This window comes from Tenrec ecaudatus, chromosome 4, assembly GCF_050624435.1.
Source record: "Tenrec ecaudatus isolate mTenEca1 chromosome 4, mTenEca1.hap1, whole genome shotgun sequence".
Taxonomy (NCBI): Eukaryota; Metazoa; Chordata; class Mammalia; order Afrosoricida; family Tenrecidae; genus Tenrec; species Tenrec ecaudatus.
The window spans coordinates 205,745,498-205,760,329 of NC_134533.1; the positions used below are offsets into that span (position 1 = coordinate 205,745,498).

Here is a 14,832-nt window from a genome sequence, read left to right on the forward strand (position 1 = left end):
GAGCCCCAGAGGCTGGGTTGCCTTGATTCAACTCTTAAGTGATCTGAAGAGTCCTTTCCTAGGTTAATAGGCTCCTGAACTTCCACACAAGTCTAAGTGTGATCTTTTCTACCTAAAGACAAGGTTGTTGTCCCAGATCCTAAAGAATGATTATAAAGATGTAAAGCTGGACTCTCATCATAACTAGTACAACTTAAAACCTAAAGTGACTTTCCCCCAATTATCATGTTTCTCTTTTATATGTTGAGCATTACTATAAATCAGTTCACAATAAGCCCCATGTTCTTATCCTTTCTCGATGAAGCTAGAACTCTGGCAGAGAGGGCAGTTATTACATCCCAAATTTCCAGGGCTAGTGGCCCATCCAACCCACCATGAAAACAGTTGGACACCATTCCATTGATGGTTGAAGAGTCTGATTCTTGACAGAGCCAGAAAGATTAACTATAAATAAAGTGCAGTAGTATTTTAATAGCCATTTTCCCCCAGACCTGAGCTTGCTTGTTGGGTACAGAGCTGTAGAAAATGTTTTCCATGGTACAGAGTTGCTAGGAAAACCACTAACATGTAGATTTTGAGCCTAAACCCACATCCAAATGGGATTAGTCCCCATTCTAACATGATCTGTTAGACAGCAGCCTGGACTCCAGTGCTCCTGGCACGGAGCCTCTCGTTAGAAGGGCCTCAAGTTGAAAAGTAGCTTCCGACAAGCCTCTGCATTTTATATGCTTTGCAGGACTTCATATTGCTCCATCATGTACGAGAACAGGGCCTATCATGTTTATAAATAGACTCCTGCAGCAGCGAAAACTATGTTTACAGGATTGTAGACCTCCCTCTATAGTCAGTGTTAGGCAGAGAAGGAATTCTGCTATCCTTTGTCTCCAAGGTGTGAGTCTAGTTTGATAATGTGGCTTTAAACACTGCCAGCATGTTATTTCTTGTTTCTCTCTCCCCCCGCCCCCGCCCTGATTCTCTCAGGACTGTGTGTGTGTGTGTGTGTGTGTGTGTGTGTGTGAGAGAGAGAGAGAGAGAGAGAGAGAGAGAGAGAGAGAGAGAGAGAGAAAGAGAAAGAGAGAGAGACCAACCCTGACTCTTCATGGATAAACACATTTGTTATTTCTGTTCATAACACAAGTCCTTTTCGAGGAGCGAGGTGTGAGAGTACCAGTGGTACTCTGATTTGTTCTTGTTCAATCTGAGCCCTCACATTCAGGTATCCACTATTATCATCTAAACTGCAACTGCCAGTCAGAGTAGAGATCTCTCTCAATCCCAATCTATCCATAAAGTTTCTAATAAATAGGGGGAAATCATTCCAATAGTGCAAACTCTGATCCCTCCCCAACCAGTACAGAATATTTTAAATTCTTTTAAGGAGAAACCTGTGACCCCTCTCAGCTTGGTTTCTTTCCCTCTCAGTGAATGACCCCACATGCCTTGATTAATGGGCCCTTTGATCCTGTGTCCGCTGCTTTGTCATCCATTCTCTGTGGCAGTTCCCCTCCTGTTAAGCTCCGTGCACCCAGGAGCAAAAGCGTTCATTTGTTCCTCTGAGAACCTTTAAGTATTGCCTAGGGTGAGAATAATTATTTTTATTGTTAATCTATAATAATTACTAGTAATCACATTCTCTATGCATACCCTCTTTGCCCTGATGAGGATGTTGAAGTAATTTATCCACGTTACCCCAACATACAACCCTTTGTAGAGGGTCTGGGATTTAAAGATGGAGACAGAGAGGCCACAGCAAATGGTCGGGCTGCAACAGGGCTCATCAAACTTGTTCTGTAAAGGGCCAGGTGGTTCATCTTTGGGGCCCTGAAGGCCATGCAACCTGAGGAGTAACTGCTCAACCGTGGCTGTAGTACAAGTGGCCACAATAGCACGTAGACTGGTGTGGCTTTTTTCCCAATAAAACGTCGTGGACACTAAAATTTGAATTCCATGTCATTTCCATGTGTCGTGGCATGACTTTTTCCAACAGTTCTAAAGTGTAGTTACTATGATCAACTCCAGAGATGCACAAAAGGAGATGAGCGGCCAGATCTGGGATGCAGGTCATCGTTCAGTGACCTCTGGTACAGCTTAGAACCCAGCCCCTTCCCCAGCGTTTTCCACCTGTCAGACGTTTGTAAACACTTCTCCAACACTAGGGGGCAGCTAAGTAATGTCTTCCAGAGCACTCACTCAGTTTGCAGTCTCTGACACTCAGCAGACTGTTTCATTCCTAGCTGATGGCATGTGGTGGGAACTGAAGCTCCAAGTCTCCCTCGTAGTGTATAGACCCTGGTCAGCTGTGTCCAGAACAGAACACCTGTGCCCAGTACAGTGCCTGGCACAGAGCAGGTGCTCAACAAACACTAGGTACTACTATCATGACCTTGCATTGCCTCTTGAGCATAGGTGGGCCACCCTGAGAGAGAAAGTTTTCATCCACCACTACAGCATGCAGGGAAAGTCTTAGGAGATAAAGAAGAATTCGGCTTTAAACATTGATTGCAGGCAAACATCTCCATTCTTATTCATTTGCATATGATGGATAAAGTCTTTGCTGGGGGTTGCTTTCCATCTAGTTTTGTTTATGTCCAGTCTGTGTTCTCAAACTCAAGCCTTATTTCTTGAGCATGACTGGCAGCGTCCAGAGAAGAACCATGGGAGGGCCTCCAATGCAGAAAGACACACTCAGACCCATTTGGCTGTTTGGAGCCGGCTTTATTAACCTAGGGCTAAATACATGTATTTAGATACACATACACACTGTAGTGGTCTTTCTATAAAGAGAGTTTCATTAAAATAAGTAAACTGAAATTTTACTCACAGCCACTGGATGACCACAGAGGCAGGTGGGTGTGGTGCAGAGAAGAGAATTAAGGCTGGATAGGGCTAGTTGTATCACCTTGGGTAGCTCCCCAAACCTCGCAGCTTTAATTTTCTTGTCTACAGGATGTAGACAAAGACTAGATGATCTAGCCCAGGGGTGCTTAAACTTTTTAAACGGGGGGCGAGTTCACTGTCCCTCAGACCCGTTGGAGGGCTGGACTATAGTTTAAAAAAAACTGAACAAATTCCTATGCACACTGCACATATCTTATTTTGAAGTAAACAAATGGGGCAAAAACACCTAGCGGGCCAGATAAATGTCCTAGGCGGGCCGCATGTGGCCCGTGGGCCATAGTTTAAGGACCCCTGACTAGTCTCTTGTTTGTCTTTCAAGTCAGGGGAAATATTTTTCAGTGTAGGAAATTCACCAAAATTCTGGTTTCAGGAGCGCTCTTCACCCAAATGTCATCTGACTTTAGTGCCAAACTCCTTTCTGGGTGCACTCTGAACAGGAAGGGCTCTGGTCAAGCTGGCAGCTGGCCACTCTCAGGGCACCTAGGCTCCTCTGCTGTGAGTCAGCTGGGTCTGCAGTCCTGTGCCTTCTCCTAATCTGTGCTCAGAGGGATGTTTGCCAACCGGTTTACCTATAGTAGACCAACAGTTGGGGTGGGGATATAACAAGGAAAAGGGCTGTTCATTCCAGCCTTTAAAATGAGGAAAACCTGGAACCACATAGAATGTGATGTCCTGGGCACCCAGGTGTCACCAGGTGGCAGCTTTGATGTGACTATTAAAAAGCTTCATCTAAATGGCAGTGCAGTCTTTCTCCGCTGTGGATCAAAGCCATGCCAGCAGGCTCCGCCTTGCTGGGCAGATTTGTTGGTTCTGGATTTTCCCTCAGTGAGGAGGCTCCACCAGTTCATGGGGAATCGGAATGGAGAGGTAATTATCTTTGCTCACACCACCTCCTTGAAGCCCCTGCTTCAGGGTCTGTGCTAAGGTCCAGAAATTGGCTCTGGAGAGGGACCGGGCTGAGAAGGTCTATCTGGGAGGAGATTTAGCTGGGGGAAAATCTGTCCATGTAGCTCTCCCTCTCCCCACCCCCTGGTCTAGTCAGTCTTCTGGTGAACTCTTCAGTCTCTGCCACCGTGCCCAGCTGCCTGCCCGGGTGCTATTGCTGATCTCAGCAAATGAGAATCTGCTGAACACCCACTCCTAGGAAACAAGAAGGGTTTGGTTTGGTTTTTAAAGGAAACTTTCCCTCAAGAACGGAGTAGACAGCTGCTACTACAGCCATTCTCCAGAACAGCAGGAGACAGAGGTCGGCCGAGAGGCCGACTGAGGGGTGGCTCTGCCAGTAGCGGTCACCTGGGCTGCAGAGTGGTGCAGATTAGAGCCCAGCCCCGGATATGCCTGTCCTCTCACCCTGGTGGACACACCTAGTACGCCCCTAACAGAAAGGAAAACAAGCCACCGAGGTCTTTGTCCCCATTTCCAGCTCCAGGCCGGGCTCTGGCCACTGCCTGCTGCTTCACCACACGTGAGTTTTTAAATAAGTTTAGTGGTGAGGGAAGAATTGCTCTCTGCTTTCCTGCCTAAATTCGTTTAGCCAACTTAATTAGATCAACAATTGCAGTCACAGCCCTGGCTCATTCATTACTCTAATTGCCAGTGTAAGATGTGCAGGGTGACAGAACTCCTGTTAAGTACATCAGTCTTCATGTGGCCAAACAGGTGTTTCATAAGGGACTGAATGCCCTCTCCCTTCGGCAACAGATGTTCGCTTTTTGTGTGATGTTCACTTTTCTTGTTTGGCTGCGTCGCGTGAGGCAAACAGTGAAGTGCAGGATGTTGATTCTGTTATGCTGTGACGCTGAAACCTGTAGCCAGATAATGTGCAGGAAAGCCCGGGCTCACACTTGCAGGCAGAAACACAGCAGCTTCTGCCCAGACTTAGTCTCATTCTTATTGGCTGATGATTCAGGCCATTTCTGGAGTCAGGTCCAGCCTCATCGATGCTGCCCCTGAACAGCAGCCCCCTCCTGGTAGAGGTGTTTGCCCACTTTAACACTGACCTGGGTTCCTGGAAACAAGTCCATTTGCAGATGTGAGAGCATCTGTTGACTCCTACCTGCAGGCTCTTCCTGGGAGGGCCTGTCCGAGAGGCCAGGTCAGCCTGTGCCTTCTGTGCCATCCCTGTTAGCCCACAGCTGGAGCCAGCTCTGCCAGGCTGGGTCAGCTACCTCCCAGCTTGAGGTGGAGAGAAGGACTTCTTTCCTTCTGAGGAGCCATGGTGGTGCTGTCTGGTAAGCACTGGCCTAACTGCGAGGTTGAGAGTTCAAGGCCACCAGCTGTTCCTCAGGAGAAAGATGAGAATATTGCTCCTATCATGATCGACAGCCTCAGAAACCTTACCTGGGGCCACCGTAAGTTGGAATCAACTTGAAGAGTACTGCTAGAAAGAATTCCATTTCCAAAAGCTCCCTGAAGGTGTGTCAGCGAGGTGTCCCAGAACATTTTCCTTTCTGTGTGAACTCAGCTGATTTCAGGTCACCCAGATTACAGGTAGGTGAGAGGTCTCCTTGGGTAGGTTGACTGCTAGTTGAAGGAATATATAGAGCCAAATGTCATCCATTTGCCTTCATAATTAAAGACTTTTCCACCATCACACAATTTAAAAGCAAAGCCAGTGCTAACAACTTGGGCAGAATGGAAAATAAGTTCCAGCTAAGCACTAGTTCCTCTGCTGTGTCATGATTTTTCCCGAAAAACCACTTATTGAAGCATGCCCACAGAGAGAGCAACGTCGAAGCCTGTGTCCCCGCCCATGGCCCAAATGTGTTCTTATTTGGTGTGCTTGAAAGTGTGTGTTGTGTGTGTGTGTGTGTGTGTGTGTACATACACACTTGTGTGAGGAATACATAATGAGTACTGTTGTTTCTGATTAGAATCTAAGGAAATGTTTAATTAATGTTTGGAATGCTGTCCCTAATGTGACCCTTTCTCCTTATTAGATCCTCTTACTCACCCATTCCTGTGAGACTGTCTTATTTCTTACAGATGAATGATGCTATGGGATTTGAATTGCCCTGGGTGTATTTTGTCAGTCTCGTCATCTTTGGGTCATTTTTCGTACTAAATCTTGTACTTGGTGTATTGAGCGGGTAAGCAACACCTCTTTCATCTTGAAAGCAGAGTCCCAGGCACAGTGGCCAAGACCACACAGACTTTGTTAGTGGGGGCTCTGGTGGGTGGGGGTGGGTAGGTGGGATGTCTTCTAATATGCTTTCTCCTGCTGAGGCTTCCTAATTCAAGCTGTTTCCTAGACCCTCACCAGCCATGATGAAAGCTCATTAAACAGAAATGAATCGGCTTTGTTGCATGGGATTTAACCAGTTCCCATGGCTTGCTCTCTTGTCTGTCCTAAAACAAGACACATTTATCATTGCGCTGTTGGTCTGGATCCAAATCAAACTCAGGCTCATTGGTTCAAATTGGTAGCCAAATGAGCCAGCTGGCCATTTGCCAGGCTGGGTTTGTAGATTCTAGCAGCGAACTTTTCCTCATTTGAAGAACAGAAGGGAGCAACCAGACCTCAGGCCCTGTCCCAGGAGCACTGACCTGCAGCCAAAGCTCTGAGTGGTTCGGCACCTGCAACTGAGGCTCTGCTCTTTGGTAAACCGATAACTGATAACTAATCTCCTTACGTTTGCAGGTAAATGATGCGATAGGATGGGAATGGCCTTGGGTGTATTTTGTTAGTCTGATCATCCTTGGCTCATTTTTCGTCCTTAACCTGGTTCTTGGTGTCCTTAGTGGGTAAGCAGTTGGATCCCTGTTGCACACTCTCCTGCTGCCATGTATTGAGGGGGCTCTGTGTGTCTCCCAGCTGCCTCCCCTAATGGCTTCTCTGCATGTGTGTGGACTCTGGTGCCCCTCCATGTGTTGCTTTTGGACTGGACTGTGACTCTTTCTGCCTGTCATCTGTCTGTGAGATTCTGTGTCTCTGATGCTTGCCAAACACTACTCAGTCATCGTGGATATTTCAGGGTTTAACTGGGAAGAAAATGTAAGCCTAGATTGCACCTAGAACACCCAGCGAGAATGCCCCTCACCTCGAGGCCATGTATTCATTTGACAGTGGGTGCTGCTTTCAGCTTGAATCTTCACTCAGTCACTCCTTTCATGCAAGATAACAGCCAGCTTTGGCGCGTACATCCCCTAGAGCCCCCATCATAGTGCTTGCCATCTTGGAATTTCATGGGGAGCGGTTTGGGCTACTTGCCTTCTGCAGACTCACCCTGAAGGAGGGACCTGCTGAGGCTGGCTCAGGAAGGAGACTCACTGCGTTCAGGGCTCTACACTTGATTGTAGTTGAAATGGCTTCCCAGAGTGTTTGGAAGACGGCAGTGAATCATCCTCATTCCCTCAGACACTCCAAAAAGGCACGCTCCCCAGAAGGAGGGAGCTGAGTGTAATCGGGGCTCTCAAAAGCAGCTCCAGCCTCAGGAGGGTGTCTGTCCTCCTCAGGGGAGCCTTTGCCCCTGTTTGAAGCACAAGCACCCAAATACTAGTTGCTGTTCTTCATTCCCCATGAATGTGTCTCACTCATTCTCTGATTCACTCAATCTCACTTCCCCGAGCCCATCCCTCAGGGAAGTGATGTGTTCCTGCTAAGGGAGTCATGAGAGAGACCTGCATCCTATTGTTTTCTGAAAGCTGCCCTTCCAGGGCTGAGGACAGAACCCATTATCTGTCTCTGCTGCCTTTCTCCCTCCTCCCTCAGGCCTGCCCGGCCTGTTTCAGAGGGTGGCATGTTGTATGCTCTCCTGGGCACTGTTAGTTTTACACCCTGGAGCCCCACTGCCTAGGAAAGGCATGGGAGTGCCCCCACTCCCCTGTGGGTGTAACAGCATGCTGTCTGCCCCCTTTACATTCCTGGCTCCCGTGCCTGTGCGTTCTCCCACTGAAAATGTTAGAAGTGCCTTCCTACTAATGAACTCCTGCGGCCCAAGGTTAGTGTGGGGTGGAATTTATCTGGGAACAGGACCCCCTGCTGGAGTCTGCCACAGGGAACTGCCCTGTAAAGGCTAGCAGCACTGCTGCTGTAAGTTCCTTGGCCACCCCCATGTCTCCCAAACTCAGCTCGGGGGCTATGGAAGCCACCCATCCAAACAGTCACGGGTCTTATCTTTCAACCGCCCCGCGTGGAGCAGGATCCTCGCACAACCGCAGACGAAATAGCCAGATCATGTGGTATTTTAAAAAAAGAAAAGGGAGACTGGTGGAGGGGGGATTTCCTCATTAAATATACACGGGGGGACACGCTATAGCCAGAGGCTGAAAGAAGGTGTTAGCCCACATGAAACAATCTGTTTAATGAAACATATTGTGGCGGGGAATAATTTGATAAGTCATTATAAAGCATAATTTTAATACCAAGCAAAGTTAAATCCCTTATGCAGTAAGCTGCAAATGCAGTGTGGATTTGTAAAATAGAACAGGAGCCTTTCTGGTCATTTTAACCGTGAGTTCACGCTGTGACCCACATCTGCAAAGCAGAGCCTCTCAGCCATGCTCAGTGATGTGGCCAATGTTTTACAAACTCCTGTTGAGCAACCAGCTCCAGGCCAGAGGTCAGGGATGCCAAGATGTCTGAGACACAAAGGCCCCCAGCTAAGGTGTTCTTGGTCTGGCAGGGGAAATGTCATGTGACCAGTGTGCTGTGCTACAGATAGGAGAGGGGTTTGGAAGGAAAGACAAGCTGAGAAAGGTACCTGCCCGGGGAAAGTGGCCTGGGGCCGGCACCTTCACTTCCCTTACCCCCTCTCCGCTTCCCGCACAGCAGCAGAAGGAGCCCTGCTGGTATAATGGGTTACCAGGTGGACGGCTAACCTCACAGTCAAGGTCAGCAGTTCCAAACCATCAGGCTTCCTACTCCAGTAAGGGTTTAGAGTCTTGTAAACTCACAGGGGCTGTTCTAACCTGTCTTTGATAGAATTACTGTGAGTCAAAATCAACTCAATGGCAGCGAGATACAGAAGGCAACAAAAAACACAAAAGACACATCCACCCTTTGTATTTGTTTTCTTGTTAATGCAAACACACACGATTTTAAAAAAAAACCTTTTATTGAGAGCTCTTACAGATATCATAGCATTCCATGGTTCAATCACCTCAAGTAGTATTGCACAATTGCTACCACAATCAGTTTCATTTTTTTTCTTCTTGACCTCCTTGATAGCAGCTCTTCTTTATCCACTCTCACCCGCACTCTGCTCCCCAGGAACCCTTGTTGTTATTATTTGCCGTATCTTACACATCCAATATGTCCATTCATATGCAGTTCTGTTGTTCAGTCCCAGCAAGTGGTGTTACACAATCATCAGTGCTATCAGCTCCCTGCTCCCCTTCCCCTCCCCTCTCTTCCTGTACTTATGGTACTGTTTCTGAAGGGTTAGCTATCTTGGCTTTAGTTTACCACACAATCTTAAAAGGTACAGATGAACATATGCATAGCCAACATGATTAATGAGTTAATAGTACACACACGATGCTTTAAGATCTCACAATTCTGCCCCATTTTTCTCAGAGAAAGCTAGAAGTGTTGCCAAGTCCAGAGGGCATATGTGTTAAAAAGGAAAACGGCTCAACATTGCATGGTGCCATCAACCACCGCAGAGAACCATTAGGCCAACACGCGTAATCCCGAGAGCACTGAGTGTAAAAGGCTCCCACGTAGAAATGCAAACCAAAGTCCGGTGGCAGCTGTCTGATCGGGGCCCTGCCACGATGCCGTGCGCCCTGGTGTCTGTGGACCGTTGTGAACTGCGTGCTGGTGCTTCTTGTGCCATCACCACTCGCGGGGCCATGCCAGCTGGGTGTGGTCTGGAGCTGGCTCTCATGGTGCTTACACACTTTCAGAGTTTTGTGAGATGGATGCTTTAGAAAAGATTTTGGTTTGATAACACACCCATTGTTCTCTCAAGGTGAGTGTGAAGCTTATGATCTGTGTACCCAGAGTAGTCGGAATAGTCGAGCATGAACAGGGATGGCACCTTTTACGGCTGATGATAGTGGAGAGCGTTTCTGTGGGTGGAGCTGAGAAGGTCCATACACCAGTGTTGCAGTTTACATGAAGTTATCCCTGAGGCAATGACCCTGCTAAACTCAGGAATCATAACCTCTCTTGGAAGGCTCATCCTTTCCTGCTGGCTTTTAGGAAGCTTGATAGTTTTCTCTTTCAAGTTGTTTGGTTTGTGTGCTTCTGCTGTTTGAGGTTTGGTACAGTAGATAGATCAAAATAAGACAAGCTTCTTTGTTTTAGGTCACCACTATCTCTCTCTCTCTCTCTCTCTCTCTCTCTCTCTCTCTCTCTCTCTCTCTCTCTCTCTCTCTCTCTCTCTCTCTGCCCCCTCTTGGGAGGCAGTTGAGTTGCAGGCAAACTTGAAGGGGATGTAACCCTTGTACTCTCAACCACTACACAAGTGTGCTGGGCTGATGCACTAATCCCTGCCTCGGTAAATGGCTAAGAAGATGCATTTAGTTTGGATGTCTACTCCAAAAACAAAGGCGCAGTGGGGGACTCTCTGTCAATTGTCCTGAGGACTCTCAAGAACGAGAGGAAATATTTTCCTGTGTGTCCTTAGAGATGCTTGTGCTGCCAGCACATCAAAGAAGTGCTTAAGGAAAAATATGCCCCCTCCAGTTCGTTTCGCTGGATTTGCCCTCAGTCCCAACTAGGCTGCTTTGAGAAAGATGGGTCTGTTCAGTTGAGTGTCCATTTCCTCAAACTATGAGTGGAGTTGAAGGGTGATGTTAGGGAGCTGGGGAGCTGGCACATAGGTCTGGAGCCGCAGGTAGTTTGGCTAAGTGAGAAATTAATCCACAATGAAGTTTTAAATGGAAGAAGGTCAAGTTTCTTTTCACTAACAAGCAAGCCAGCCAAACGGTTGTATGTACTTTTAAACCATGCACTTTCTTGTTAAGGGCTATTGGGGCTAGCTCCCGGTGCCCTGCTGTCAAGGTACCTACAGGCACAGGCTGGGTAACCACGCCTGGCATTCACAAGTGAGTATTAACCTCTCAGCCTCTGGCTCCCCATTACTGTTTCCATAGAAATGGGTCAGGGGGACCAGTGGAAACATGCTAAGTGAAAGTTTTCGCTGACTCTTGTTTCCTTCAAGCTGAGGCTGTTTCCCTGGCAACAGCAGTGGACAGCCGCCAGCACCAACTCAGCACCAAGCTCTCTCCCTTGTCAGGTGTGGCTCTCAGCTGTTCCCGACCACATTGGTGGGTTTTTTGTTGTTGTTGTTGTTGTTGTTGTTTTTTTTTAACAGAGCATAGCAAAGACAGCTGATGGCCCAGGAGGCACCCCTGGCCCTGAGCCCCCTCTGGCAATGGAGGGCTCTGAGCCACAAAGGCTGCTCTGTCAGCACCCCCCCACCCTGCCTGGCTTGTGTCCAGCTGGAGAAGGGGGGTTGTCACTGCAGCATCAGCGTGGCAGGGCAGGCTGTGCAGCGTGTTGATCCCAAATCCTGGGGGATAAGAATTCATTACAGCATTTCCATGCACAGATGCAGCTCTTCACGAAGCCACGGGCACTGTGAGAGTCAAAATTAAAACCATCATTCTCCCGGGCTTCCTCCTCCAGCCGGTGGCACGAACAATTGCCATCACTCTGTCAGTGAGAGGATGTTTATGGATTTAATCATTTAACTTATTGTGAGAAACAAATTGAAAACTGCCTCTAAAATGCTCTCAACCTGTGTCAGGCTGTCTCCCTTCTTCTCAGTCACTGCTGTTTGGTCGGCTGTGGACCCGCTTCTGGAGATGCAGCGTGGGTGTCCAGAGACCAGCATGTCTGCAGTTCAGGGACATTTCTGCACTAGAATCCAGCAGCTGTCCCTTCCCTGGGCTTTCATGTGAATATTCCTTCAAATGCACGCACCCACGGTGTAGATTGCCCCTCGCCATTAGACAGCATCCATAGGTCCTACCAAGCAAAGGAGAGTCAGTCAGGTGGGGTCACATGGAGGAGTTGTCCGCAAGCTCTTGCTTAACGTCCTTCAAGATGTCGTTTCTTTCGGTATATTTAAGATCTTTTCTCTGAAAACAGGACAAAGTTTGTCTTATCTGAGCACATAGCTGTGGGCCCACAGTATTCTGAGACATTGTATTGACTCCGCAGCAGGGGACACTGGGCTTTGGGGGGTGATCTGTTGTGGAGGGCTTTCCTAAAGCTGTTGTTCCTCAGCCCTCTGTGGTTGAGCCCTAAGCATACTTGTGTATCACCAGAGTGGGGTGCAGGTCCAGGAGAGCACGTTAACAGGAGAAAATGCAGCTAGATGTTTTAAACCCTTCCTTAGATTTCTTGAGAAGGCATGGTGGTTCACTTATTTCCTGGCTATTTAATGCATGCCTACATGGTGAGAGGTATTTATCAAGCACGTTCCCAGGCACTGAAGTAGCCGTGGTGGGACAAAGCTTAATGGAGGCAGCAAAGGTTGTGCCCTCTACCTATTCTAAGTCTCTGGAGACCAGGCAGGAACACGGTGTGGTGAGTGTGGTAAGAAGGCACCATGGGGCTGAGGAGAAGGAAGCATCCCGAGGATGTCAGGAAGGTGCAGGGCATGGAACCTGAGCACAGAGCAGGGAGAGACCTTTAGGTCTGGGTCACGCACTGAAAGGGGAGGGAAGCCAAAGGAGCTCTGGTGGCCCAGCAGATGAGCGCCCATCTGTGAACCAAGCATTTGGGAGTTCAAACCCAAGTAGACACTCTGTGGAGAAAGATCTGGAGGTCAGCACAGTGGTGGCTGGCAGCTCAGCTCTGTCACATGGTGTCTTGGCGAGTCCTGACTGACTCAACACCTGACGGCCTGAACAACAGCGATGGTGGCAACAGGAGGATGAGCCACTCTTAATTTCAAAGAGCAGGGGCATGATTTTAATTTGTGTCTTTTGAAAATTAGTTTTTTTTATCTATCAACATTTGTAAATATCACCAGTTCTCCTTAAAATGCTTCAAAAATATTCCAACTTAGTGAATGACTAGAGAAACAGATGTATAACAAAGAAAACTTAGCAGATATCAATGATGGAATCTAGAGCATCCACTGTATAATTCTTCCTACTTCTTTGTGAATGTTTGGAATTTTTCAAAATGTTAGAAATATCAGCATGTAGAACTCACTCTGGACAGATACATGCTGGACGTGTGGAGACCCACCTGATGCTAATGCAACCTTTCAGACACAACGTAGAAATAGTGCCAAACTGGACCCTTCGCAAAAACTCCTATAAACTGGACCAAATATACGAAGCAGCTGTTTTCAGAAAATGGAGATCGGCAGCACAGGACAGGGAACTCTAAGAGAAGGGGACACACTAAGGTAAACCCACAACGGTCCTGGCTTGGTGCCTAGAGACACTTTTAAAAGTGTGGCAGGGGATGCGGAGCTTGTCAGTCTCTGCTGAGCAAGCACAAAACAGAGTTCGGGACTGCTGAGACAGCTAACACTCCAGGATGGAGTGCTGGGGAGAGAGCAAGGTGCAGAGAAAGGACTCCAGAAATAGGCATAGGAGACCTCTTAAATCGTTGAGCATATCCTAAGCTGCTCAGGTGAAAGGGCTAGACATGGGGAGAGACTGAGTGAAGTAGAACTATGGGAAATAGCTGCCATAGCTGGGAGATGGTTTTGCCAGCTGGAGTGGCTTGGCCTGGATGGATATATGGGAGGACTTTCACTTCACACTTCATAAAAGCTGAGCCTTAGCAGGGGACTGTAGCCCTATAATAGCTACCCCAGACCTGCTCTAACAAAGCTTAATAGGCTTCAAAGGGTCCAGGCCAAGTGGCCAGTAACTTCGCCACTGGCCAGAATTAAGTCACTGCCCTCTAAAGGAAGACACCCAAATCGAGACTTTGCCCAGTTGTTTCCCCACATGTTCAAAAACAAGAAATCAAACATGGGACAGCACAGCTCGTCATCGAGAACAAATAATGCGATTCAGACAAATCAAGAGATGACAGAGACCAAATGCTTTGGTGTTACCATTATAAGCCTCCTTGCAGACATAAAGGAAAAGATGGACATAATATAAAATCCAAGAATTTGGAATTTTTCAAAATGTTAGAAATATTGGCATGTAGAACTCTGAACAGATACATGCTAGACGCGTGGAGACCCACCTGATGTTAATGTAACCTTTAGTCACAACGTAGAAATAGTGCCAGACTGGACCCTTCACAAAAACTATCATAAACTGGACCAAATACATGAAGCAAATATACAATGGCAAACCCCAGTAAAGGCATAAAAACTGCAAATATCTGCTTTTTAAAAGAGCAACAAATGGGCCAATTTAGAAAGAAAAAGGTCAGTGGCGATTCAGTGATGTCTCTAACAACACTAGGCAATGATCTAAATGACATTGGAGCTCTAGAAGGAGATGAAAGAGACCTTGAAGAGAAAAAGTAAAATTGTGGCTGAAGGTGTTACAAATTTCAAGGAAACGATAAATGTGTGGAACCTAGAAGGTCAACAAATCCCAGGAAGTAGAAACACAAAGAGCATCGTATATAGGCCCACTGTATTTTAAATTTTTAAAAAAGATAAGGTATTTCAAAAGTAGCTAGAGGAAAAAAAACATTACATTCTGGCGAAAATAAGGATTCCTACTGATTTATGTTGAGAAATAGTGCGAGCTGGAAGACAATGGGCTGAAAAAGAAAAGGCTTAGAATTTTACGTTCAGTGGAAACATTTCAGATCAATGACAGCCAGGAGAATTTGTCATCACAAATCTGTGCTGTGAATGGTCCAGGAAGTTCTTCAGGTTAAAATAACACCCAAATAGAAATTAGACATACACAAGGAGTCCAAAATAATAAATATGTGGGTAAATAGAATGAATGTATAAATTGATTTAAAAGATACTTATTTTTTTAAAGACAGTTTAAGTAAAAGTAATTACAGAATATTATGAGGACAATAAAGGTAAAAATGTA

The 14,832-nt window shown here is 47.0% G+C and overlaps 1 protein-coding gene across 3 annotated transcripts in view; it reads left to right on the top strand.

The window, feature by feature from the left end:
- The window catches only part of CACNA1D (calcium voltage-gated channel subunit alpha1 D), a 351,497-nt gene that overhangs the window by 213,876 nt on the left and 122,789 nt on the right, over window positions 1–14,832 (top strand). For 2 of the 3 annotated variants that reach the window (XM_075549013.1, XM_075549014.1), the window contains exon 8: window positions 5,884–5,987. In XM_075549013.1, coding sequence (XP_075405128.1) covers window positions 5,884–5,987 — 104 coding nt within the window. Of the gene's footprint in view, window positions 1–5,883; window positions 5,988–6,538; window positions 6,643–14,832 lie in introns of all 3 variants that reach the window. The other variant, XM_075549011.1, reaches the window with a different exon arrangement.